The 24,137-nt window shown below is 37.7% G+C and overlaps 4 protein-coding genes across 6 annotated transcripts; 2 read left to right on the top strand and 2 right to left on the bottom strand.

The window, feature by feature from the left end:
* Nucleotides 1-26: 26 nt before the first annotated feature.
* Nucleotides 27-4,423, bottom strand: sar1ab (secretion associated, Ras related GTPase 1Ab). Its single transcript, XM_034898606.1, has 7 exons — nt 4,209-4,423; nt 3,200-3,270; nt 2,439-2,558; nt 2,275-2,340; nt 2,092-2,195; nt 1,851-1,982; nt 27-1,134 (listed from the first exon to the last, which is right to left on the bottom strand). Exons 2-7 carry the CDS (start codon nt 3,255-3,257, stop codon nt 1,018-1,020), a joined length of 597 nt encoding a protein of 198 aa, XP_034754497.1. The 5' UTR covers nt 3,258-3,270; nt 4,209-4,423; the 3' UTR covers nt 27-1,017.
* A 1,092-nt stretch (nt 4,424-5,515) lies between these two features.
* On the bottom strand, nt 5,516-10,699 carry ppa1b (inorganic pyrophosphatase 1b). Its single transcript, XM_034898897.1, has 11 exons — nt 10,527-10,699; nt 9,602-9,666; nt 7,885-7,938; nt 7,388-7,507; nt 7,156-7,242; nt 6,882-7,008; nt 6,675-6,802; nt 6,277-6,362; nt 6,079-6,154; nt 5,930-5,969; nt 5,516-5,836 (listed from the first exon to the last, which is right to left on the bottom strand). Exons 1-11 carry the CDS (start codon nt 10,696-10,698, stop codon nt 5,805-5,807), a joined length of 987 nt encoding a protein of 328 aa, XP_034754788.1. The 5' UTR covers nt 10,699; the 3' UTR covers nt 5,516-5,804.
* A 1,616-nt stretch (nt 10,700-12,315) lies between these two features.
* Nucleotides 12,316-16,959, top strand: eif4ebp2 (eukaryotic translation initiation factor 4E binding protein 2). Its single transcript, XM_034898214.1, has 3 exons — nt 12,316-12,638; nt 14,487-14,666; nt 14,879-16,959. Exons 1-3 carry the CDS (start codon nt 12,506-12,508, stop codon nt 14,905-14,907), a joined length of 342 nt encoding a protein of 113 aa, XP_034754105.1. The 5' UTR covers nt 12,316-12,505; the 3' UTR covers nt 14,908-16,959.
* A 1,220-nt stretch (nt 16,960-18,179) lies between these two features.
* On the top strand, nt 18,180-23,789 carry rps24 (ribosomal protein S24). 3 transcript variants are annotated; one of them, XM_034898211.1, is made up of 7 exons: nt 18,180-18,248; nt 18,959-19,024; nt 19,122-19,331; nt 21,867-21,980; nt 22,268-22,270; nt 22,744-22,764; nt 23,706-23,789. In XM_034898211.1, exons 1-6 carry the CDS (start codon nt 18,246-18,248, stop codon nt 22,747-22,749), a joined length of 402 nt encoding a protein of 133 aa, XP_034754102.1. In that variant the 5' UTR covers nt 18,180-18,245; the 3' UTR covers nt 22,750-22,764; nt 23,706-23,789. The 3 variants fall into 3 exon arrangements, with proteins under 3 accessions (XP_034754102.1, XP_034754103.1, XP_034754104.1); XM_034898212.1 differs by lacking the exon at nt 22,268-22,270; XM_034898213.1 differs by lacking the exons at nt 22,268-22,270; nt 22,744-22,764.
* Nucleotides 23,790-24,137: the final 348 nt, after the last annotated feature.

Genomic DNA, 24,137 nt, shown 5'->3' with positions numbered 1-24,137 from the left:
ATAACTTTAGGGCTTGATGCTTGGTGTAACATAAGGCAAGTCAATTTTTTTTATTGCAAAATATAAATAAGAGCTTATATACAAAATAATGAGTAATATTGCACTAAAAGGTCATTTCATGCATATCTTTTGCATGCCCTATTTTTGAGCACCACTCAAGTACTCTCATAATATCGCTGCATGTCGGTAGCAGTAACTAATCACAAAGTACTCAAGTTGTTTCACAGCAATTAACCATCATGAAAACAGGTAGTTTTGCATCCAAGGCTGAGTTTGTTACATCATCTGGTTGTGCTGATGCAGTTAGCATATACTGCAATTATTTGACACTGTTCTGTGCTATTAAATAAAGCTCTTTGCAGCAAAATGTCAGTTAATGCACTTGTGGTCACATTCATATAATTGGCCTGTAGTGGTAAACCCTTCAATGATAACAAATATGGCACAAAATGGCAAATCTCTGCAGCACTTTCCAGGAAAAAAACTATTCTGTTCTGAGAAAAATGTTATGTTACTTTGAGATTCCCATTATTTTGAAAGAAGTAGGATACATATAAAGATATAATTATAATCTTCATCCTTAACCAAGGAAGAGTAACTCCAAGCACAAAATGTTCACAAAATTGACCTTCACTGTAAGTCTACACCAGCAGCTAAAAATAAACCTGGGTAAGAAACTGGTTCACAGCAATGACATGTTCTATATGGCAGACAGGATTCCCTACATGTTTTACGTAAAGGAAACCACACTATGAAGAAAATTCTCCACATGCAATCTGAACAATACAGACTGATGATTCATTACTTAATCTTTGACTTGCTATGGTATGATTGATATGACATACTAATTTCTTTGAACTCATAAAGAATACACGGTATATTAACACAAAACACATATTTCCTTCCGGCACAGTTGAAGTCCTAAATATGGTATATAATACAATATGTCCTTATGGCAGGTAGTTTTGTGTTTAACATGTCCTTGTTTGCGCAGGTAGCGTGGTAAAAGAATGTGTATCAGTCAATATACTGGGAGAGCCAGCGGAAACCGTCTCCATATCCTTGTCTCTTCAGCACGCTACACATGAACACTTCCATTGGCCTCAAATTCAGCTCCTTCAGTGACACTTTGCCCTGAAAAGATGCAGCAAAATTACACATACAGAAGTACACATTTTAATTCACAACCAAAACATTTCAACATCCTTTAACATAGACAGTGTACAATCAATATCTTAAACCTGTAACTTTCTGCATGTTGTACGACAGCGGGTGGTGTATTATTTGTAAAGCTGTGGTCTGACTCAAACACAAAGTAAACTGAAACAGGCCTTCCAAATGGCTTGCTATTGCATCCTGCTTCCTTTCCCTCTCTTTTCCTGAGAGACAGCAGGTGGTTAACAAGATTAACACTGACAATGAAAAATTAGCATGAGGCAGATACTGTGCCAAATGCTTCTCAACTGCATATTCTTTCCCGCTGCCACTGTGTTTAACAAGAGCAGTGGCGATCTAAACACAGTTATGCCTGCCCTTGGCTAATCAGATTTTTTCTTTTCTTCTGTGTTGAAAAGTTTTCCTTGACTTCTAAGTCTGGCCTTGCGAGATTTGTGAAGCTCAATGTTGTTATTATTCAGTGACAATGTCCTTGAAAGACCAGGCACACACAAATTAACTAATAATTGAAGGTCATGAAGCAGAGTAAGAAGTAACTAGAGGAAATTTGCTGTTTCAGTGTTTCTACTACTTTCCCCCATACAGACGGATGCAATGACGTGTACACATTTTTAAATAAAAACGTGATAGACATCAATTTTGATTCAAATCATTTAATCCCATGTGATCATTACCTTTCCAGTTGTTTGTCCATGAAGACCAAACATTCCTCTGAGTGCATCCTCACTGATGGCCTCCGGACGGTCAATCTTATTCCCCAGGATGAGAACCGGGACGTTTGAGATGGTATCATCTGTCAACAGGGCCTGCAGACCGAAAGAGTCCAATACTCACCAAAAAGACCATTCATCACTGAAAGCTACAAACAACTGTGTTGTGTGTTGATCCACAAGTCAGATCAATATTATACCTTACATCAAGTTCAACTTTAGCTTCTGCTAGTCGCTCATGATCAGCGCAATCCACCATGTAGACTATCCCGTTTATGGCTGGGAGGTAGTTCTTCCAGATCCTTCGTGCTGTGAGAGCAACACAATTTCAGCATTTATGTAACACATAGCAGCAAGTGTATCAAACCGCATTTTCCTTATTCCCTACCTTGTGTATGACCTCCAAGGTCAAATGTTGTAAAGGTCATCCCGGCTATGGTCAGCTCCTCAGATGCTGAGGACGGAAGAAAAACACTGACTTTAGATAAGGGCTGAAAACAGAAAAAATTGTTTGACTGCAGAACTAACACGTTGTCAAGTTGCTAAATGTACTTGGATGTAACGTTGGCACGTGCTGTCCAAGCCTGTCGTCTCTGAGCATGTGCAGGAGTGTTGTTTTTCCAGCATTGTCTAGTCCAAGGAACACTAGCTTGCCACTCTTTTTGTACAAGCCTGAGGACAAAAAGAAAACAATCAATATGAATTTGATATAACCTTAGTTACTATAAATGTGGATTTTGTTTTTAACAATAACAAAATGTCAAAGCAAATACACTTGTACTGATTCGGAAGAACATGTAGTTACCAAGTGTACATTTGGAGTCTATTAATAGCTTTTTGGAGATCTATATTGACTTGTTCATTAAAATAGCTTGTATAATCATAGTACTTTATGCATTTTGTGTTGGGTATTTTGTCTATAGCCCAACAGTTTCCTTGACTTCTACTGACAAAGGGATAGACAATTATTCAGACTAAGAAAAAAGGGAAAGACCTACTGTTCTGTTTTTGTAACATATATAATATTTTTGTTTTTGTTGACACTTTTACATGACATTTTGGGAAGTTTCCTTTCTGCAAGACCTTATCACGTACAAAGCCAGTGTGTGGTTTGTGGGCTACAGCCATTTTAGTTCGGGTCTGTCATCTCAGGCATTTTTGTTCCAAAATAGGCGTCAAGGAGAGGAGGGTAATATCAAATAGCCCAATGTTGTTGTTTGAGGATGAATGTTCTGTATGTTAAATGTAATTTTGTTTGACAAAAAAAGTTCCGGTGGTTAAAGTTGGACAATATTGCTGATATAATACTCTACCTAGTAGCTGCAGGACACTGCTGAAGCTCTTGTAGATCCAGTCGAGTATAAAAGACATTTCTTTGGACTGCCTGTAATACAGATCATAAAACTGAAATCATTTATAATTGGCACATTAAAGAAGAACACAGCATTTCAAGTGGCCTCAACCAAACCCCCCCATCCTGTCATAAGCATATACACGAGTAAATGAAAACATGCCAACACAGCGCCTATAGACTAAGAAGAACAAGTTAGCAAATAAGCATATAATTGAATGTACTGTTGCAAAAGGACAAACTCTAGCACTGAAGCTCATTGTTAAACCTTATTCCTGAACCTGGATTACTCTGCTGGTATGTGTAAGCTCTGTGTAATCACACAAGCTGTAAAGCATGAAAGGAAAGGAGAGCAAACTATGCATTCTGAGATGCTAGTGTGTTCTGAGAGCTGTCTCACTACAGTCACACTGATCTTGCTCTGACTATTTTTATGACAGGTTATGGCAAGGACACTTGATCTCAGCAGTAGCCCCCTGCTTGCCTCTCTCACTCTCACACACACACAGTCACACACACCTGTCACTTTATGTGAGACATGATGTGCTTGTTGCAGTGAATAGTGAGGCCTCCAGTGACTAAGGCTTCGGGAAATTACCCAACTGTTGTTCACTTTATCATTCTATGTTTCAACAGATGTTTTCACCAGACTCCATTTATAAAGTATGGCATTTAATTCCTGCATCTATAGGTTAGCGTTAGCTAAATACATTCATGATATAGCTCCTCAGAAATGATTGTTCAAGTAATTTTGCGATTAGTGCCACAGTTACGGCTTATCACATGTAACGTTAGCTTGTAGTAACGACATCAGTTGTCATACCGTAAACACTGATACATTCAGTAAACAACATGAGCGCCAGAACGACTTAAATAAACCGTTATGTCAGGAAAGTAATTCTACAAGCAGAAAACTAGACTCAACACGAAGTGTAGAAATTGAAAACTTAATATAGAATTTGCGGTATTACCTTGGTCTACCAATGTTTAACTGCCCGTTAGTTGATTTTTGGTCCAAGCCTGTCCCGTGTGTCTACGGACAGCCTACGAGTTTGACAGTTTACCGGAAAGACGTCACTACTTTAATAAAGCAGAAGGGGCGTTCTCTTAATACATCAATGGGGCCAACGTGCCAGTAATGTTTTTCTAAAAAGAAATTAACCATAAACTCACGTTCCTTTTTTTCTTCAAAATATATACATAACAATGTTCTAGTCTTGAGCGAAAATTCATTACTGAAGCAAAATTAAAAGTTGTCTTAGCATAACGTGTTTGGAATGCAAGGACCCAAAGAATAATATGATTGTAAATATTATCCTGTTGAGTAGCTTTTATGCACACATTTTCTCAAATCATTGAGAATTTCTATTATTACTATTATTACAAATCTGGAATATTTCTTTTTCATTATACGTTTTTATCTTTATCATCTCAAACTTTGATTGTACCTCCTATTTTAACAGTTTACCACTACAGTTATAGGAAAATAAACTAGGGGCACCAGTCGGATAATACACCTTCATCATAAAATGTTTGCCTTTCACGCATCACACATAAGCATGTAAAAACAGTAAGTATAATTGCAAAAATATTAAAAGAAAAGTAATGTAGAGTGCTTAACACTAGGTGGTAGCATTGTAACAATGACAGAGGTTCAGTCTGGGTGTGTTTTCACCCCTAGCCCTTACCACTTGGTTTCAAGGGCCACGGGCTAGATGTAAGGGGTAGGGGTAAGACGGAGACATGAGATTCAGCCTAAAGCATGGTTGTTAAACTCAACTTCCCTAAGGAACACACTAAGGCCAGACATACAGTAGCTTATTGCTTTTATGTCATCGGAAAAGTCAAATATTTTTGATTGTTTTGTTACATGTCTCACATTGTCTACTCACTTACAGTTTGCTTGACACAAATGTTGAAGAAAACGCCGAAAACGTTTGCAAAAACCTTTATAAATATCAACAAAAGGTTGTGAAAAGTGACAAAAAGTAGGTGGGCCAAAATGTATAAAGGGTCAGAAAAGTAATAATCAAAATAAAATAATCAAAATTAGCAAGGGGCCGAATTTGGCCCGTGGGCCTTGAGTTTGACATGTGTGGTCTAAAGTATAGTGTTTATAAAGAAAAAAACTAATTTTAAATTTTTTTCCTCACAACTCTTACACTAACAGCTCCCATTCAGTGCGATCATGGCAGCAACTGAAACACAATAGTGCTCTTTGTCGTTTAGAACAAATTCTGTAACACACAAGTGAAAAAAAAGAAATCATACTTTGATCATAATTTAACCAGAGGAACTTTATTAAAGCAGTTCAAGATGGCATAAGTATCCACAGGAATAGTTTATTTTATTTGTTTATGACTTCTCTATGACACATCCCTAAAGAGATCTTTGTTAAATAAGTGGAAATTCCTTGGTCAAGACATGATTACTTTTTAATTTTCTACAGTATCTAACCATTATCACTCCATCTATAGACAAGCACCCAGCCAAGCACTTCCCACCCCGTCAAGTATTTCTATAAAAGATGAGTCCTTCACTCGGCTCATATCCACACAGCTCCTGGTTTACTTCCTCTCATAGTAGAACCATGTATCAACTGCAAAAGAAAATATTAAAGTTAAACTTACATCAGAGCAATAAAGTTCAATTTAATAATCTGGACTTTATTAGTATATTTGTGAAAAGCTACCTGATGAGGGGATAGCTTCTTCTTTTCCACAAGGACATGTCTGAAAATAGAGTGAAACATAAGTTGTGAAATAATAATCAAGGAGGAATGAGGTCTGGTGTTGACATACTGCATGTGTTATGTTGCAACAAGGGTTAAACAAATCTTACTTCACCAACAACAGCTTTAGCTTCATCCACTGAACAGCAGTAAGGGCTGTCACTGGCCGAGACACACGTGTTTTTGCTGTTTTGCATGATAAGACACAATCATTTATAGTTTAGAATAAAATAAAACAGACATTTCAGTTTGTCCTAAAAGCAGCTGTGCTTGTTTTCTGTGGTCGGAGCAGTAAGGACAGTGTTTACCAGTTCAGTTCACCAGCATTGGTCTTCTGGGAAATGAGGGCTTTCCAGAAGTTGTGAGTGCTCTTGATTACTTCAATGGCAAAGTCCTGAAACACAAAAAGAGTATGTGCTTAGTTGCGAGTGCTTTTTTTTTTTTTTTTTTTTTTACTGTTAACTATAACTGTAATGCAAGAACAATCTGTATATAATTATATTTAAATTATTTATTATTTAAATTATTATTTAAATATTGTAAAGTTCAAGTTCACACAAGTTTGACACGAGAATAAACTGCAGTTCCTTGACACAGCAGAGTAAGTTTAGATAAAATAAGATGGATGTTATTTTCCCCAAGGGGAAATCTTTCCTTTTTGTCATAGTGAAAATGATGGCTGAATAAGGTGTGCTAGGGTGGAGACCTTGTCTTTAAACTCGTCGTTGAAAGCAAACCGGTTCTCTGGTTTCCCATCTGGCACTTTGTACCTCCTGAACCAGTCGACTGTGGACTCCAGATAACCAGGTTTCAGGCGCTGGACATCGCTGATGTCTACACAACAAAACATGTTAAGTGTGACTGTTGCAGTACTACTCAGAAACTCAAACGGAGGGAAAAACAAGCTGCTTACTGTTAAAGTTATTGGCTTCAGGGTCCTCTACGTTGATTGCAATCACTTTCCAATCAGTCTCACCCTCATCGATCATGGCCAGGATCCCGAGCACCTTCACTGTGATTACCTCCCCACGGGAACACACCTAAGAGAGGACGTGTGGGTTTGCAGTTACCTTTCTGTTGTCAGCAGTATTACCTTTTTTCAATTAAATAAATGTACACAACAAATCACAATGACCTAATGAAGGATGACAAACATAAGGCTGTGAAATCATCAGCGTGTGCTGTACCTTACTGCCGATCTCACAGACATCAATGGGGTCGTTGTCACCGCAGCAGCCGGTGTCTCCATCTTTGTGTGCGGGATCTTCCCATGTCTGAAACGTTACAGAAAAAAAGCCTGTCAGCTGGATTAAGTAAAACTAATGAGCATCTGCTGGTGTACTCTTAAAACACTACAGGATTGATATTAGACCATCACCTTTAAAGGGGACACATTAGTATCAAGAAAAAAAAACTAACCTGAGGAATGGCTCCATAGTTCCATATGTAACCCTTATGTGGGAAAACATTGGCAACATATCGCAACTTGCCCTTCTTAACATCTTGCTTTATTGGGTTCAAGGGGTCTTTTGTAGCAATCTGAAAAATAAATTTGTAATGCAGTTACTTTTAAAGAAATGATTAGAACTAAAACAAGAAAAAATTCATTTGTGTTAAATGTGATGCCTAATTGTAATAGAAGAACTTTGCATTTAAACCTAGTTGCAATAAAATTATTTGCAGGACTAAAATCAAATTAAACATTCCCATTATTGAAATAATGGCAAGGGTAGAAATGGTAAAACTCAATGTTTAATCTTGTTTAACTTTCAGCTCAAGGAGTGATATTTTTTGGGTTGAAGACATATGATCCATGGGTTAATGAAAACATGTTAAAAACAGTTGATGGTCAAGCTAAAACCAAAGCTTCTAAAATCTAATCCAAAAGTTATTGGAAGATTATTTGACACTCATACCTCCATCTTTGCATTTGTCCACCTTGGTACTTCAACAACCATGTGGAAAATGTTCTGTAAGAGAAAAGAATCTGTCAAAATTATCTTAAATTATTCTGACATAGTAGAGGACACACAACTGAAGATGACACAAAAATGATTTTATAATGTGCAACATTCTAACTTTAACTTGCATTGCTCTTGTTAATATGTTTTCCATTAATAAAATTAATTGTTTCAGAAATATACACAGTACAGGCCAAAAGTTTAGACACACCTCATTCAATGCATTTCCTTTATTTTCATGACTTTGTAGATTCTCACTGAAAGGCATCAAAACTATGAATGAACACATATGGAATTATGTACTAAACAAAAAACTGAAATTACTAAAAACATGTCTTGTATTCTAGTTTCTTCAAAGTAGCCACCCTTTGCTCTGATTACTGCTTTGCACACTATTGGCATTCTCTTGATGGGCATCATGAAGTAGTCACTTGAGATAGTTTCCAAACAGTCTTGAAGGAGTTCCCAGACATGCTCAGCACTTGTCGGCCCTTTAGCTTCACTCTGCAGTCCAGCTCTCCCCAAACCATCTTGATTGGGTTCAGGTCCGGTGACTGTGGCGGCGCAGCACTATCAATCTCCTTCTTGGTCAAATGGCCCTTACACAGTCTGGAGGTGTGTTTGGGGTCATTGTCCTGTTGATTATTAATGACGGTCCAACTAAACGCAAACCGGATGGGGTGTTGCTTCAGGATGCTGTGTCAGCCATGCTGGTTCAGTATGCCTTCAATTTGGAATAAATCTATAAATCTACTATATATTATATAAATCTAAAATAGTGTCACCAGCAAAGCACCCCCACACCATCAGACCGCCTCCTCCATGCTTCATGGTGGGAACCAGGCATGAAGAATCCCTCCGGTCACCTTTTCTGTGTTGCAAAAAGACACGGCAATTGGAACCAAAGATCTCAAATTTGGGCTCATCAGACCAAAGCACAGATTTCCACTGGTCTAATGTCCATTCCTTGTGTTTCTTGGCCCAAACAAATCTCTTCTGCTTGTTCCCATGTGACCATGAAGGCCTGATTCGCCATGAAGGCCTGATTCGCCCAGTCTCCTTAACAGTAGTTCTAGAGATGTGTCTGCTGCTACAACTCTGTATGGTATTCATCTGGTCTCTTATCTGAGCTGCTGTTAACTTGCAATTTCTGAGGCTGGTGACTCGGATGAACTTATCCTCAGCAGCAGAAGTGACTCTTTGTCTTCCTTTCCTGGGAGGGTCCTCATGTGAGCCAGTTTTATTGTAGCGCTTGATGGTTTTTGTGCCTGCACTTGGGGAAACATTCAAAGTTTTCGCAATTTTTCAGGACCGACTGACCTACATTTCTTAAAGTAATGATGGCCACTCGTTTCTCTTTACTTGGCTGATTGGTTCTTGCCAAAATATGAATTCTAACAGTTGTCCAATAGGGTCGTCGGCTGTGTATCAACCTGACTTCTGCACAACACAACTGATGGTCCCAACCCCATTAATAAGGCAAGAAATTCCACTAATTAACCCTGACAAGGCACATCTGTGAAGTGAAAACCATTTCAAAATTCATAGTTTTAATGCCTTTAGAATCTACAATGTAAATAGTCATGAAAATAAAGGATTGAATGAGAAGGTGTGTCCAAACTTTTGGCATGTACGACGCCTGTACGGGTAAAGGTGACAGATGCTACCTTACCTTACTCTCATCGGCATATATTGGTATGTCATGGAATGGTGAGATGTACTTTCCTTCAGCATTTTCTGTAAAAGATCAAACACTGCATAAGCATGGCAGACAGAAACAAGCTGCTCCCATTTGTCTCATATCACTGAGTGTCCTACACCAGGGAAATCATGTCGTCATTGTGTCTTGTGGATTTGCCAGAATACATAGGTTTCCATAACTGCTTAGTTTCACTTCTGGTTTAAGGTGTGCCAATGAGCTACTTGATTAACAAAAAGATTACGGAAAGAGGATTTGTGTTTAGCTGCCATATATATATATATATATATATATATATATATATATATATATATATATATATATAAAACCGAAGTTGGGTTGACTACTATGTAATGACCATGACAACCTGAGACTTAACTTTGAGTTGTCTTAAAACACATGACTACAAACTATGAGGAAATTTCTATATAAATGGTTAACGAGGATAATCAATAATGTTATGTAAGCCTGTGCAAATACATTGAGCATTTAGTCCAACAGATTAACCACTCAGTCTTGTTATCATATCTACGGTTCGGCTTTATCAATGCGTTATTGTCAGAGAGGGCGTTGTACCCCCCCGTAAATTCAGCGAAGAAGAATAATGGTGTAAGGTCAACAATAAGACCTACAGTGACGTTTCTTCAGAAAGCTGACTGACGAAAAGCAGCTTGTTGAAGCAACTTTACATGGCTTAAACTCAACAATTACTGATAGGATAAGATAGATTATATAAACAGATAGTTTATTGATTTTAGTATGATAAAACGAACCAGCAACAAAAAATGAATAAGTGACACGTGGGAGGTTGCAGCTAGCTTGTAGAATTTGTAAAAGAAAAATACCTCGGAGTAGCACATTGGCACAACGCTGTGATTTCTACTTCGTTTCTACTTACTGAAGAACAAGCGGTAGCTCAGGGAGTTCGGGCTTCCCCTCTCTTCAACTGTGAAGCTCATGTTTATTTGCTGGCTTTTGTTGCTGTCTGGCTCTGAGACGGAGGTTGGCAGCGGAAGGAAAGTTCGACTACAGACCGGGTAGGTAGCGTAGACAGAGAGGGCAAAGCGCATGCGCACTTTGCCAATGATACCTTCAGAGGCTATCGGAAATATTGGAGTTAGCAGGGGAAAATACCAAACATGCTAAACTATGAGTGGAAGTTTGCATTGTGTATAAAAACAGAATTTAAGTCAAAGTCTATGGATGAACAGCAATATCACTGTTGTTAATGACACACGATGCCAACTGGTATTGGGTTATCAAAGTAACTAAATAGTGTTTATTGGAGGCATTAAATGCTCTGTTGCAGCTGATAAAATGTAGGCCTAGTGAATATTATTCTTTTTATTTTTTATTTCTAGATGTGATCAGTGTAGTGCTTCTCCCTGGCCATCATATTTTTCCCTTCATAAACCACATCACTTGGTCCTATCTTTGAATAAAATGTTGTATGGAACCACAAATAATTGAAAAGCACTCCTATACTCATCATAGCGGGAATGTCAAGCACTCTTCCGTTACGTTTGAATAATTACAACCTATATTATATTTATATCAAGAGGCAGACCGATCCTAATATTCAAAGCCTTTGTACACAAATGATACAGTTAACGTGGAAAGGTTCAGAAATACAATCTTGATCTAGTCTGGTCAAATTGAAGTTTCAACTAAATTTAACTATTTGAATTGCAATAAAGAAAATTTGGATCTTAATCTTGTATTTGAAGTATTCTTGTAAATTGTATCCAATATGGACATGAGGTCAACCATTACAGTAAGCAGCAACTTCGTAGTTTCAGTTTGAATAAAACTTCAAATAAATGTTCTCTATTGAATGCAGATATTCACTCACTAACTCAGTCACTTTCAAGGTACAACATATGTTAAGTGTGTGTGTGTGTGTGTGTGTGTGTGTGTGTGTGTGTGTGTGTTTGTGTGTGTGTGTGTGTGTGTGTGGCCTAAGTAAGGAGTGCAGTATGTGACAGTCTGGGGTAGTTAAAATAGTCATTCTGAATTCGGTACTTTTTACCTGTAGAATGTACTTGAATGGAGCATTGAACCTATAATATATATTAATAATAATAATAATATTATTAATATAAATGTAGCCTACCATATTATCATGTATTTTTGTTATTATTATTATTGCAAGAATGAATTAATGTTATTTGTTTGTTTGTTGTTTCAAACCCTAGTTAGGATCACACACACTGTGTAACCATGTATTAACTTAACAGCACTCTACTCCACAGCACTGACTGCGGCATTGTGCCATCTAACAATTTAAATTTGATCAAAGTAGAGGAATATTCAGACCTATTATCTACATTGAGATGAAGCCAATTATTCACATTGAGGAGGTACCATGGACTACGGAAGAGGATTAGGGCCACTGGTGAAAACATTATGTGAGACTTTTTTTTAAATTCTGAGTAAGAATTCTGACTTTAATCTCAGAATTCTGAGGATAAAGTCAAAATTTTGAGAATAAAGTCAGATCTCACATACATTTTTCACCAGTGGCCCTAATCCTCTTCCGTAATGGACAGCTTTTTACCAGGCTGCACAATTTCTTATTGAAAAGACACAAAGGGAGAGAGAGAGAGATATGTGTTTCTTTAAGTGTGAAAAGTAGGCTGGCACCATAGCTGATGCTCCAGCTCCGCACCGCTGACTTCATATCCGCCCGCAGCTTGTGCTTCCTGCCTTTGCTGAGGGAGGGGACGGTGCTGACGGCTGGGAGGACGACAGGGGTGATAAGAAAGCTTTTAGGAAGACATACGAGAGTGGGGAATTGCCCGGGTTTCCACCGTCCGTCGGGAAAAAACACCCTAATTTGCTATAGCTGCTGAATTTGTCACCGAATCGGCGCAGAAAATGTCGACCAGTCGTCAGTTTAGCGAGAGCAGGGCCATCCCGACCAGGACGGTGTTGATCAACGACACAACGCAGCTACCTCATGACTATTGTACCACCCCTGGAGGCACTTTATTCTCTACCACTCCTGGAGGTAAGGGGTTACCCGGTCTACTAATCTTTATTATTAAGAAAATGTAGGGTAATTATTATTCAGTCGTGTTTGTACTTTTACCAAACTCGTAACAGCTCAGCTCACTGTGGCCTGTACAGGCTTCTGGCAGCCTTGTCATACTGATCAAAACAAAAACAAGCCTTAGCCCCGCCCCTGTCCGTTCTTGCGGCTGTCTGATTGGCTGGTTTGCTGCGCAGAGTTCTGATGAATGCATTGTTACTGTATTGCAGATTAATTTTAAGAAGGTGAAAATGTTTTATTTGCCACATATGGCAAACATAAATGTGATTACCAGCAGCTTTAAGCAAATAGCCTACTGTACACCAGATTGCAATGTATGCTTAATATACTGCACTAAGTGCAACTTGCACAATATTTACGTACAATACTTATGTTACCTACAGCTTTATCCGTAAAAGTTAAACAGTTGTACATTTTTATCCCCAACTACATTTTAAATTATTTGTTCTTTAATTGTATCCTGTTGTTTCATGTATATTCTGTATGTGTGCTGTGTGCCTGATATTTTGCTGGAATTTCCGTTTTTTGGGGGGATCAATAACTATCTATCTATCTGTCAGTGTATGCTTCAGTTCAATGTAGCCCTTTCCCACAAGGAAGTACAATAAATCTAGGATACTATACTCCTATCACTGCATGACTGTGATGTGCTATCTCGACATGTTGCTGACTTGCATTATATTTGTAAAGACATTGCATAATTTGTTCTTCTTTCTGTCAAGGTTTTTTTTAATGTTATTTCCATTATCAATTATTTGCCTATTAAATGTCAAAACATATATTGAAATGTCTATCAGTCCAGGACAAGTCCAGTCAAATGTTTTTAAATGATCAAATGCTATAAACTGAGAAAAGTAGCAAATCTTCACATTAGAAAGGCTGGAACCAAAAAACTATTAATTTCTATCAACATGTTTGCCTAGGTATTTTCTGTAAATAAACTGATTTGCCTAGGTATTTTCTGTAAATAAACTGATTTTTTAATTGACTAATCATTTGAGATTTAGTATAAATACACATTTTGTTTGAGACTATTTTATAGTTAAGTATCGTTCAAAGGAGTGGTTTTTAAACTGGGAACATAGAGCCATTGCACGGTGGCATACATAACCAGAGAAAAGAAATCTGAAGTGAAACTATAGAATTAAACAGCCTTTGGTCACACTGAACATTTTGACCTGTTAAACACAGGTTGTTGCTCATAAACATAAATTGCAGCATTGCAATGCAATGATTACTGGAACTGAGCCATCATTATCATTATTAGTTCCACCTGTGCTTTTCTACCATGCCAGTGTCATCAGTGAATCAGATTATTTTGGAAACGATAGATAAACAAGTGTGCCGTGAAGTGAGGCCATAAAGGCATTCAAGAGCAAGGTTAACCAGATTTATTCAGAAATTAAACAACAGACAGCACAAGATAGACTGATTTTGTGACTCTTGTGAAGCAAACTTGTCAGTCAAATCAAACCAAAGAAGATTATCTTGCTCTCACAATAAAATAGTGGGAGAACCTTGTCTTGTGTAAATAAACTCGGACAGTTTGAGCATCGCAGAATCTACTGATAAACATGCAAAATGAAACATGCAACTGAACAGATTTAATCACATGCTGAAAGGGGCAGGGGTATACATGTTTTACTAAAGTCTAAAGGTGCATGCTTTTAGACAAGATGGCTTCAATCTGGGCTGTCTGAACGAAGGCCAGCCATCTGACTCACAGCACCTTTTAATAGCACCCGCATTATATACTTCCTCAGATAAAGCACGGGTAACTGAAACTTGATATGTGTCCTGTTGCAGGAACCCGGATCATCTATGACCGCAAGTTCCTACTCGACAGGCGTAATTCTCCTATTGCCCAGACTCCCCCAGCTCACCTGCCCGTCATCCCTGGAGTGACAAGCCAAAATGTCCTGAGAGAGAACAAGAAGAATGAAGCCAACAACCACATAAACAAACACGGTGGCAAGCCCATAAGCGGTAAGAGTTCCTACTGTACATGGATTGAGAAACCAACTTTCTAATGAAGTGTTTTGTTGGCACAGTCAACAGTCCATCTCGTCTCATATGTGACAAAAACACTCTGCTGTTGTCCTGTAATTATTCCACCAAATAAACCCCAGGATAATAAAACAACCCAGCATATTCCAAAAGATTCTCAACACCTTGTTGCCTGTGTTTTTGTTTTCCAGATGATGCTCAGTTTGAAATGGACATCTAACAGAATGGAACGACACCAGCAAAAGCAAATGACCTGGCATCACACGTGCCAGTGGCTTGGCTTGTAGAAACCAATGTTGTGAGCCCTCATGACAGCCATCTTCTTTAGCTCTCTGTCTTGCTGCTGGATGTAATGTGTGTAAACCATGGGAATTCAGTGTGTCATACATACAGGTACAGTGTGGCCAACTCTGGAAACTGTTTATTTGTATAGATATTCCATGGTTACCAGTTGCTGTACAAACATTGAGGGAGCGGGTCTGAATATTATGTGCTCACATTGTCCAATTAGTAGACTGCAGTGCTCATCCTCCAGTGTTCTATGAGTCCGGATCTTTAACAGAGCACACTGAAACTGACAATATTCCAAGTTTATTAGGGGAGGAAGTGGTAATTATTTAGTACTGGCCTTAGAATCAGTCAAAAGCTTTGATATTCATCACAGTCTTTGGTTTTGAAGACTCTTGTAAGCATGCTATTTTAAGTGATTTTAATTTCTTTTTGGTTTTTGGAACTACTTGAAAAGCTCCACAATCTATCGGTTTTTTTTGGTCTGTTTAGTTTTCTGTGATGGTATGCAAAGGGACGCTGCATAGTCACTTTTTTTATTTTGCAATGAGGTGAAGATTTCATGGCATTCCAAGACTTAAGTTTCCATTTCCATCGTTAAAAAAAAAAATGTTGGCCATGATTTAATTGTTTTGTAAACATTAAATGATTTTATTTCCCACTATCACTTAAAGCTACTTACGAATCTGAAAATTGAAAACAAGCTTTTTATTCAGAATTAAATTTCAGTACAGAATAACAATATCAAGCCACACTAGTCATCACTTATCATGTTATTTACACAAAACATTTTCTCCAGAGTTAATGTCACTTTGATCTAACTAGTTTGTTTTGTTGACAAGAGATTTCGGTTTATAATTTGATAAATCTAAGAAGGGAGATAATACTTGGCAACATTTGTTTTTTAAATACCTGGACCAGATAGACAGGTTCATGTGGAAATGGTTAATATCCCAATGGACATTTTTGGGTGAAATACAAGATGATTTTTGAAAAACTTTAAATTATCCAAACGTTTTATATGCATTGAATTTTTTAGTACAATTCCTTAGTATTGAGGGTATTTTTGTGGGTATCAGCACTGTCAAGTGTTTGGAAGTGTCAAGAACCACAGAAGAAGAATTGTTTGCTTCAGGTTGATAGATGCTGTCCATTAATCTACAAATCCCTGTGTCCTTAATCCATTACTTTTATTCTTTTCATGGTTCATGTCCGTCCATGCCTTATTTCAAATCAAATGCAGTAACTACAACTAGGTTCCTAGTCATCAATTTGTACTTTCCAACAGATGTTTATTTTTTCCCTGTAACATTGAACAGGAAATGTACTGGGCAATTGAGCAAAATAAATACTTTTTGTGTTTTTTAATATTATTTTCCTTCAAGCAGCTGTAAAGCTTGAAAGTGTGATGCCGCACATTTCATTTGGGGATTCTAAAGTTCAGATGGCGATGTGGTTAAAAGAATGCCTCGTGCTCATTTAGTCCCTATATGATTTGTCTTTTTTTTTTTTTTACACCCCGCTCATAATCCTGTCTGCTAATCTGTCCAAGTAGCAGCTCTTAATTTAATCACCATGACGTTCCCATTTTTCATTCAAAATTCTTTCACACCACAAGTTTGTTTCTCTGTATGACTGGAACCACTAAATGGCTGAAATGATGTCTATCAAAGATTTTCTTTTTGTTCGTTTTAGTTTTATCATTAATCCTGGCCATGTTTGGTGAAAAATACATGGAGGGGTTGTTTGAACACAATTTGCATTGCACATTTTTGGCAATAAAAGTTTCTAATACTGCATCATAATTCACACTGCAGATGTATTTCAAACAGTTTGGTTTGACAATGAGGGCTTAACATTGTGTGTTGAAAAAGATTTGAAACCAACTTACTGTAACTTTCTGTTCTGATTTTAAGTACCTTATTTTAAATGAAACTCCAATGCCAGTGGGCACTGTTGCTGCAAGATCAATAAAGTTCTGTAACAACAAAAATACTGTTTTAATTTTCTCTTTTTTGTGGTTTTAGCTAATTTTAATGTGACAGAAAACACTGATGGAATCATTTAACATGATTAATAAGGGACATTATTCTTACTGCAATTCAATAATGAACAGGCATCTTTTGTGTATTTTTTTTTACCACAATTTTTCTCAGTATGTTAGTAACACTGATTAATGCTAGTCAAGAGAGCTTAGTCCTTTTTCCACATCTTAAATGTCCCATCATATTACTCATGCAAGTACTCATTTACAAACTAGGAATACAATCTCTGTAAACATTTTGTGTTATTTCCTGTTCATGGGACTAGACGAATAGACAAATAAGCAGACTAATTTATGTGAACTAGTAAATGCTTTCTATAATGAAATACAATGTGTGAAAATTAGTTTAGGCATTTAGGTGGGTATACATGAACCTACAGTCAGGCATTATAACACACTTCATATTGTGCTAAACAATCTCTTATTCATGCATCCAAGCCTGTTTTTTGTCATTTGATTAATGGCACAATTTAAGGGAATTTACATCACTACGTACAAAATCAAGTGTCTTTTGGAGGGGGCCTGTCAGTATTTAGTTTTGATTCATAATGTAGGCTAAGCTACATTTTAACATGTATTGTGTTTACATGGAGTACATTCAAATTAACACAAACATATATGGCCAGTGTCAATCGAGGTTAGCAATAGGCTACTGGTTGGTTTCTGGGTGCTCAGACAAATTAAGAAGCTGCCGTGTATAGTCTGGTGTGCGCAATGTGCTTCGTAATGGTTACAGGGTACATTGAAGGTGTATACAGGGTGGAGATGCGAGGCAGTAGGGGTCCTACAACAGGTATGTATGCATGTAACAAACGTGACATGTCCAAAACTAAATTATGTTGTACATTTTAATAACTACAATGTGCTTCTTGCTGTTATTGGTTACCTTAACCATTAATATCCTGCTGTGGTTATTGACGTCTTGCTGGCTCATCTTCTGAACTAAAAAAGCCCGAGAAAAATCCTCACTCTTTGCCTAAATATGCTAAAATTATATTTCTTTGTCATATTTTAAATACTTTTCATGTACTAATCATCATGTATATAACTCTATATTAAGTTTACTGAAAGAAAAGCTAAAGAATTTCGCCAAGTTCCTAAATGTTGTTTACGTTTTTACATCAGGCAACACAAGTACGTGCTCACTCTATTTTTTGCAGGCATTAATCCGGTCGCCTGCTGGTCCTTCCTCCTTTTCTACGTCCCTGAGCGAGGCTGGCGTCAAGATGGTGAGTCTTGCAGTAAAATATCAAGTAAAATCTGTCGTTCATCAAAGCCATCGGTCCACCAGCACACATTTCTTTCCCATTAAATGATTATTTAAATGTGCGCTATAATATAATTTCGATATTGATGTGGTCTGATAGTATATTGAGAGTGAATTCAGACACCATCCAAATGCTATCCTAACCGATGTCTTTCCGAACGTTGTATACACTGTATTCACTTGCTATGGGATGGCTTGTGTAGTTTCCCCTCAATTTTTTATTCACTACAGAATATATTGAACCTACATAGTTGCTGCAAGACACACTGGAGTATTTAGACGTAAATTAGTAATCAATAATGAAACGAGAAGTCCTAGCTCCCTGCGGCTAACGTTAGCATACACAACACTGCTGCGATGGCAAGGCCCTCACGCTACGTGAACATGCTACTACAGTAGCTAGTACTATTCAGCGTTATCAACTGGCACATAAAACCAGACTGCATTGAGTCCGTGGAAACATTAAAGTTTTCTGGAAAGCAACCTGTCCTGCCAGTAAAATGAAGCTAAAGATAATTGTGACAGCATGTTGCTAGCTAACTCGTGAGGGAAGCTGCAACGAAAGGCTGGAGTCTGTTTTGTAGTGTTGAAGGCTGAAATCAAATATTATTGTGTGATATTAGAAATATTGTGCGTTAATAATCGTCATCATCTACTTTCTCCTACCTTCAGAATGACACAGTAACAGTCAGGACCCGCAAGTTCATGACGAACCGGCTGCTTCAGAGGAAGCAAATGGTAAGCGTTTAAACCCCTCTACAATGTCCATTGTGTGGATGCCATCACAAGCTGAGTTTTAGTCATACATTCATGTCTTCACTGCCTTTTTCCGTAGGTTGTCGATGTCCTGCATCCAGGCAAGGCCACAGTCCCCAAGACTGAAATCAGGGAGAAACTTGCCAAGATGTACAAGACCACACCTGATGTTGTGTTCGTATTTGGCTTCAGGACTCAGTTTGGTGGTGGCAAAACAACAGGCTTTGCCATGGTGTACGACTCCCTAGACTACGCCAAGAAGAACGAGCCCAAACACAGACTGGCCAGAGTGAGTTTTAAACCATTTTCTACATGAATGATTTAGGTTTTTTCCAGAGAAGATGGTGTTTTATTATCAGGAGGCATTCTTTTTTTGCCCATCAAAGAAATTGTGCAACCGCAAAATTTCTCTTCCGGAACTCAAATGCAGTTCTTCGGAAACTACTCTTTACTGGACGGCCTTTTCTTATAATACAGCAGCTCTGCTCTTCTCTCGGAGTTGTCACTAAATATACCCTTTTTTGCATGTGCATCATGTGAAGTAGTTAGCAAAACAGCACATAACAGTTAATTAGGTTGGATGACGGGTGCAATTGAAAGGTATGTAAAGTTATACCATGCAGTGACAGTAGATTATCCCTAACATCTATCAGACATTGTTGGTGGGTAATGTTGAATCAGCCCATTTGTTTGGAGGCAGTTTAATGTAGGCATATGCACATTTTGAGTTTAGGTTTTGATATTAATGACAACTTATCAGCCAAGGCCCAATGTAGTCTGTGTTAAAACAGTTTTAAAGCACATCATTTAATGCTTGTCATTTGGGTGGCATAATATTGTTTCAGCATCTACACTGCTGTTGTGCACCTGCGCATTGGTAACATCACAGGATGTGCAATGTCAGGTAAATGAACACAATCATCACGCAGCAATTTTTTCCGCTGCTTCATACAAATAAAAATACTGTCTGGGTGGGCCTGCCTCAGTTTTTTATTGTCCCTATTCTGTCTTGTTTAGGGATTTGACGGTAACTGTAACACCGGCGGTGACGTGACAAATTATTTGTTTATTTTATTTTATTTTTTTGCTGGTGAAAGTGACAATAGTACAGATGTGTGATATGAAATATAATAAACCGCAATTGTTTAGTTATCCTCATTGACTGTCGTCTATCCTATAGGCTTTTTAAGACATTATGGAGAAATAAAACCTAAGTTTCTCGTCACTTCCGCTGTGCACAAGATGAGCCCATTACCTATATTGGGGATTTGCCTCTTTCTACAGGAAACATTTGTTACACGACAGAGAAAGCAAAAACATTTCTCAATTCTCAGCTGAGGTGGGCACATTGCCGTCACTGCTGAAGTGTTTTACCATTGCACTTAAGCGTAGCAGCTAGCAGAGTTTTCTTTTGCTAATAGTTTAATCCAGACAAAACGGCACAGTTCAATTTCAGCCTGCATACACGTTTTATTATCCTAAAACAGAGCTGCTTATATTGGTAGAGAGAGCAACAGGTTAGCAGGCGGCTAAGTCGCCCTCTATGCTTAGCTTAGCTCAGCTGCTAGACCACTGTGCTGCGAAGCTTCTGCCGTATCGGGGAGTGCGGTTAACTGCCATATCACGGTGATGCATTGCTTCTTGACCGTTTTTAAAGAAAAGATCTATACAGTCACAGCCCTTGTCTTGTTACTGTAGCCAAAGAGTCAAAAAGCAAAGGGAAACGTGAGTGATAAAAATATCTTGATCATAAAATAATTCTAGGGATCGTCTTAGATTTTGGATATTGCAATATGATTTTTTCTGTTTTACATTTTCTGAACTTGCCAGACTGTTAAATCTTCTCGATCATTTGCTTTTACCCACTTAATTATTATATCTGCATAACTGATGAGTTTGATTGTTGAAAAAAAATATCCCCAGTTGTAAACCTTATACTATAAAATATGGCGATTAGGGACGTAACGATACACTCTACTTAGTTCTCTAAGTTTGCTATAAGGTTTCTCAGTTTTTTTTTAACAAAATGAATATTCCTTTTTATTAATATAAACTGCAAAACAACAGATGTGTTCTATTAAAAGTGCAACTGAAAAATTATTCTATCTTTAACTAAAATTAAAGTCTTGTTAATTGCTAAGGCCATATGATTTTTTTTTTTAATGTAATTAACTTTTTTAAGAACTTTTATTACCAGTCATTTGCTGTTCAACGACAAAGAAGAAACACTAGATGACAGAATGGTATTTCACAACATTGAACGTTTTTTTTTTTAGCTTTGGTTAAATGATATTGGTTTTCCACATTTCCCCCCAAAATGTTTCTTCTTTTCTCAGTGTGGTGTCTCTCTCTGTTTGAGTCCCTGTGGTCTGTACATGAAGAATCACACTGATGTTTGTAGAGGCCAACCTGTGTTCCCAGCCCACCATGTTGAACTGAACATGCAGCATGCGCGTAGTAACCTGCTGTAATATTACCTGCTGTGTAATGTTAACTAGCGTCACGCTCTGGGCTGTTTACAAATTGCATTGCAATTCATTTTTATCTCAACCGGTTGTAATCTTTACACATTAAAGTCGTATTTCTTCTCATTACATCCCTGTGAAATTTAATTAATTGATATTTAATCGTCCAACCTTATCGTCTCATCCTATGTCTCCAACCCTACAATGTTGCTATGAATGCTGGGAAGACCACCAATATGACGTATGGGTCGGCAATATTGACAATGATGTACTCGCTGTAGAAGCGTTATCAACAACAGTAGGTTGTGGCTGGGAGTGTTGCGTATAATGTAATGAAACACCTTGTTTTTGTTCCTCAGCATGGTCTCTATGAGAAAAAGAAGACCTCCAGGAAACAGCGCAAGGAACGCAAGAACAGAATGAAGAAAGTACGAGGCATCAAGAAGGCCAGTGTGGGTGCTGCTGGCAAAAAGGTAATGTGACCGTTAACTGAACGGATGTTGTCTCTTGGCTCGTTTAAAAAAATTAGAATAAGTATTTCTGTGATATTTTGCCGTAGGGAAATATAATTCTTTCCTTATCTGAGTAAAGAACAGAATTAAATAGGACAGCTTAATTTAAGTCAGTGCACTTGATTCTTTCTTGACACCTTTTCCTACCCTGCTAATCTTTTTCTATTTTTTTATTTCATGACTTTGTTTTAATTTCCTTTTTGTCATTTTTTTTTTCAATCATATCATATGTTCTTCTGGAACTGTAGAAGGTAAACGTTGTGCTAGTCTAACTGCAGTGTGCAGATAATCCAGGAGTTAGAAAAAGATACATAGTTGACTTCTACCTTTTTAAATCCTCACCTACATAATATGCTAAAACTCCTGTAGTAGTTCTTGTTACGATGTTACCCTGCATACTCCTGTACCCTCTATGGCACCATTGTTGGCCTAAAGTCACCTAGAATAGAACTCTGAATTACAAAACCCAGGTGGACTGTGTTTAATAACATACAGCTGCATCTATAGTAGCTACAGCACAACTAGCTTGTAAAATAGTGACACTGTCCAGACACGTCTACCATAGTTTTCATTAATTGTAAAAAATGGTACATGACCTGTGGAGTACAGCCACTACAAATCCATTCAGAGATATTTTCTTTTCCATGCTTCAATTTTCAACATGTTAACATTATTTTGTTCCATCTTTGTTCTTGATTTTGCTTCCAACGGAATTAATTTGCAGAAATGAAGTGTCAGTGTGCAGGTATAGAACTAGAATAAGCATGGTGTGCCATGGTGTTGCACATCAAAAGCTGATAGACCTGAGCTGTGCCATGCATGTCGCACCTTACTCTCCCTCTGCAGTTTTTCCTTCAGTGTCCCCCCTTCCTAGCCTGGAAATCCAGATCCAAATCAAAAAGGTTAAGGGTCTGGCTATGAGTAATGAAATCGCCCATCTCGAGGGGCAGCACCAAGCGTTTTGCATTTGGTAACACTACAACCAATCAGAACAACACACAGGGTGACAAATCCAGAGCCCCATACGCTTAGATGCCAGCAGAGCTAACTGGTAGATGAAACTGTCGTCATCTGTTTAGCTCGCCTCTGGCACGCCTATATCAGATACACCGATGTGATTGGTGCATCTCGGCTACAAGGACATAGTTAATGAGCAGCATTACTCGATGCCAGAGTGACTTGTAAAATAAATTCGAATGGTGCTCATGCGAGAACTCTGGATTTCCAGGGTACCCCTTACTGTCTTTTAACTCCCTGCTAATAGGTTTTCCCTGTACCACTGTATTATATAATAGCTATCCATTAGGCTTTTTCCACTCTGCCGTCCATTTAAGCAGACACAATTACTTTTATGATGCTTCCGATCTCTAATAAAGGCACAACTTGAGTGTAGCATGTGGATCATAGTTTTTGTATTGTGGGGGGGGAGGGAGGGAGGAGTTGAACGCTTGCCAATGTGTGAATTTCTCATTGGAAAATGTTTCCTGAAAGTCTTACTCAAGTTGTTGCAATGTTTTTATAAAGCTGCAAACGTTGATGTTGGGGTTGAAACTTTGTGTCCTAAAATATTAACTTTTTTTTTTTAATTTGCACTCTAATTTTAAATTACTCACATTAAGGAATTTTTATTTTTTGGTTGTAGAAATTAAATTGCCTTGTATTAATTTTGGTGTTATCTCCCAACAGTGAGCCTGGACGGTCAGGGAGGGACTCCGTGCTCAAGATGTTCTTGTATATTGTCATCAAATAAACTTTGGAAAAAAAACTCAATATTTGCTCTTGGATATATTCATTTGAACAATATTTATTTTTTGATGCATGCATTTTAAATTAATTATTTATACACTCATGGCTCTAGGAGAAGTTGGTAGGTGTTAGGGTGTCTATAAAAGTCAGAATTCTTATTTTGTTTTCATGACAGACAGTTGGCAGCTTTGTGACATCCAGTGGTTTTGCGGTGACATTACTTCAAAGCAGCCAAATAACTAATCTGGCTTTCAAACATTTATTTTGGTAATGTCAAATGTAATTACTAGCTGGGATTTAAAAAGAGCTTGTAATTGTATTTACTCAATTATTACATTTTCCTCAATATGACTACTTTCAGGTGCATTTTTC

Source organism: Etheostoma cragini, chromosome 17 (assembly GCF_013103735.1).
Source record: "Etheostoma cragini isolate CJK2018 chromosome 17, CSU_Ecrag_1.0, whole genome shotgun sequence".
Taxonomy (NCBI): Eukaryota; Metazoa; Chordata; class Actinopteri; order Perciformes; family Percidae; genus Etheostoma; species Etheostoma cragini.
This window is presented reverse-complemented; position numbering and strand designations above follow the sequence as displayed.